Here is a 2,395-nt window from a genome sequence, read left to right as displayed (position 1 = left end):
GGCTTTCATTTTTCAATAAGTATCTGATACCTTTTTTTAATTTAATGTTCATGTGCATATGTACTGTGTTTGGATTAAACCTCCTCTTTTAGTTATCAATAGTGTGCATATTGATTAAATTTTCCAAAATTAGATAAGCCTTAGGAATGTCTAGTAGGGTGACACTCCATAGGCCAGATTGGCCTGAAACTCACTATGTAGCCAAGGCTGGCTTTGACTTCATGACCTCTTGCTTTGGTATCCAAAGTGATAGATTACAGATGTGAGCCACCATGCATACCTACGTTGGACAATCAGACAACCCTTTTTAGTTTTCCGAGACAAGGTTTCTCTGTGTAGCCCTGACTGTCTTGCTACTCGCCCTTTAGACCAGGCTGGCCTCAGACTCACAGAGATCCGCCTGCCTCTGCTTTCTAAGTGTTGGGATTAAAGGCGTGCACCACCACCGCCGGGCCAGACAAGCCTTTTCTACCCTAACATTTGAGGCCTGGCCCTGTGACATCCTCGTCGCTGTCCTTCTACATATGTGTTTTCTTCTTCCTGTCTTGATTTTATCTGCAGAGGGCAGCCACCACCCTAGACGAGAAGATTGAGAAAGTACGGAAGAAAAGGAAAGCAGAGGTGAGAGTGAAACCCGGCTGGTGGAGGTTGTTGATGAGCTCTGGGCTGTGTCTTTGGCCTCACTGAGAGTGGTGGGTGCCAGGGACAGTCTGGGTGTTTATTACTCTTCATTGCCCAGCCACACAGCCTGTCCCGGCTATTGAACTTAGTATGGCTTCTCTTAGGTTCTGAATTTCCTGTAAAGTAGTCACCCCTACTTTATTTTTCCCCAGGAAAAGGAAGCCAAGTCTGGGAAGGTGGAGGAGAAAGAAGGCAGGGCGAGCAGTGACCCGAAGGGGCAGGAGGATCTGGCAGGGAATGAGGCAGACTCCAAGGATGAAGACTCTGAGACCGACTACTCCTCTGGGGATGAGGAGGTCCTCACCAAAGCAGGTAGGCTGATGTCGAGCATGCCCCATGGCTCTGTGGGAGCTGTACCGTCTCCCCACAGTGCCAGATGCCCCACCGTTGGTTCTCTCTTCACTTGACACTGTCCGGTGCTTATCCTTTGCAGGCAGCTGCTCCTTTCCTTACCCTCAGCTCTGTGCAGTGCCCGTTCTCCTACAACTCACCCACTTGGGGTGACTCAGGTGCACTGGTCCAGCCATGTATTGGGGGTCAGTGAGCATTTTGGTAGAACTCACTAACGTGTCAGCCTTGTGTTGAGAGCCTACTGCTATCTGCACTGTACTGGCCAGGCTAGGGTCTTGTCTGTTACAATGGAGTAGTTTTGCTAAGTGACCACATGGTGTCCTTATCTGTGAAAGGAGGATGGGAGATCAGCCTCCCCAGATGTCTGTGGACAACACTGAAGCCATGGGAAGAAGAGGCAGGTGCAGGGTACCAAGGGCCATGCTCACCGCTGTGTTTTTCCCACAGACACACTCAAAGTGAAGGAGAAAAAGAAGAAGAAGAAGGGCCAGGTGAGCCTGGGTGTGAGGTCGTTGGGCAGTTCGCTTTCCCAGCCTGAAAGGACAGGCAGGCTTGGGTGGCTTTGCTAAGTCCTCTTCTGCTGTCTGATCTGGTGCAGGAAGCAGGAGGATTCTTTGAAGATGCATCTGAGTATGACAAAAGCCTCACCTTCCAGGACATGAATCTGTCCCGGCCCCTCCTGAAGGTAGTAGCTTTGGCAATGGGGGTTGGTTCTTTTTTGATTGATTTAATTCTCTCTGTGTGCATGATGTGCTCATGTGAAATATCTGCATGTGTGTGTGCTGGTGCCTGTGGAAGTAAAGAGGTTCATTGGAAACCCTGAAGCTGGAGTTACAAGTGATTGTGAGCTGCCGTAGGTGCTGGCAACCAACTTCCAGATCTTCTCAAGAGCAGCAAGTGCTCTTAACTGCTGAGCATACATTTTAGATGCCCATTCATTTTGGACAGGGTTTCATAGTCCAGGCTTGCTATGAACTTAGTAGCCAAGGTGGGCTTTGAACTCCTGATCCTCCTGCCTTCATCTCCCAAGGACTGGGATGCACAACCAGCTGATAATTATGGGTTGATTCTTGGCAGTAGTCCCCATGTATGATTCTCGTGTTCCTCTTTGACTTGGCTCCACTGCAGAGAGCCCTCTGACGCAAATCCTGCCAGCTCTTAGGGCCTTTCACTTAGGATAAAAGCCCAGGTCCTCATACTGACGTACAGACTTGTTTCTCTTCTGATCCATTTATTTATTTATTTATTTATTATGTATACAATATTCTGTCTGTGTATATGCCTGAAGGCCAGAAGAGGGCATCAGACCCCATTACAGATGGTTGTGAGCCACCATGTGGTTGCTGGGAATTGAACTCAGGAC

The 2,395-nt window shown here is 48.9% G+C and overlaps 1 protein-coding gene across 4 annotated transcripts in view; it reads left to right on the top strand.

The window, feature by feature from the left end:
• Ddx27 (DEAD-box helicase 27) overlaps positions 1-2,395 on the top strand; it is an 18,822-nt gene that overhangs the window by 2,950 nt on the left and 13,477 nt on the right. For all 4 annotated transcript variants that reach the window (XM_005362865.2, XM_026787213.1, XM_026787212.1 and 1 more), the window contains 4 exons: positions 562-621; positions 834-993; positions 1,480-1,523; positions 1,631-1,717. In XM_005362865.2, coding sequence (XP_005362922.1) covers positions 562-621; positions 834-993; positions 1,480-1,523; positions 1,631-1,717 — 351 coding nt within the window. The remainder of the gene's footprint in view (positions 1-561; positions 622-833; positions 994-1,479; positions 1,524-1,630; positions 1,718-2,395) is intronic.

This window comes from Microtus ochrogaster, linkage group LG8 (genome assembly GCF_000317375.1).
Source record: "Microtus ochrogaster isolate Prairie Vole_2 linkage group LG8, MicOch1.0, whole genome shotgun sequence".
NCBI classification, from domain to species: domain Eukaryota; kingdom Metazoa; phylum Chordata; class Mammalia; order Rodentia; family Cricetidae; genus Microtus; species Microtus ochrogaster.
This window is presented reverse-complemented; position numbering and strand designations above follow the sequence as displayed.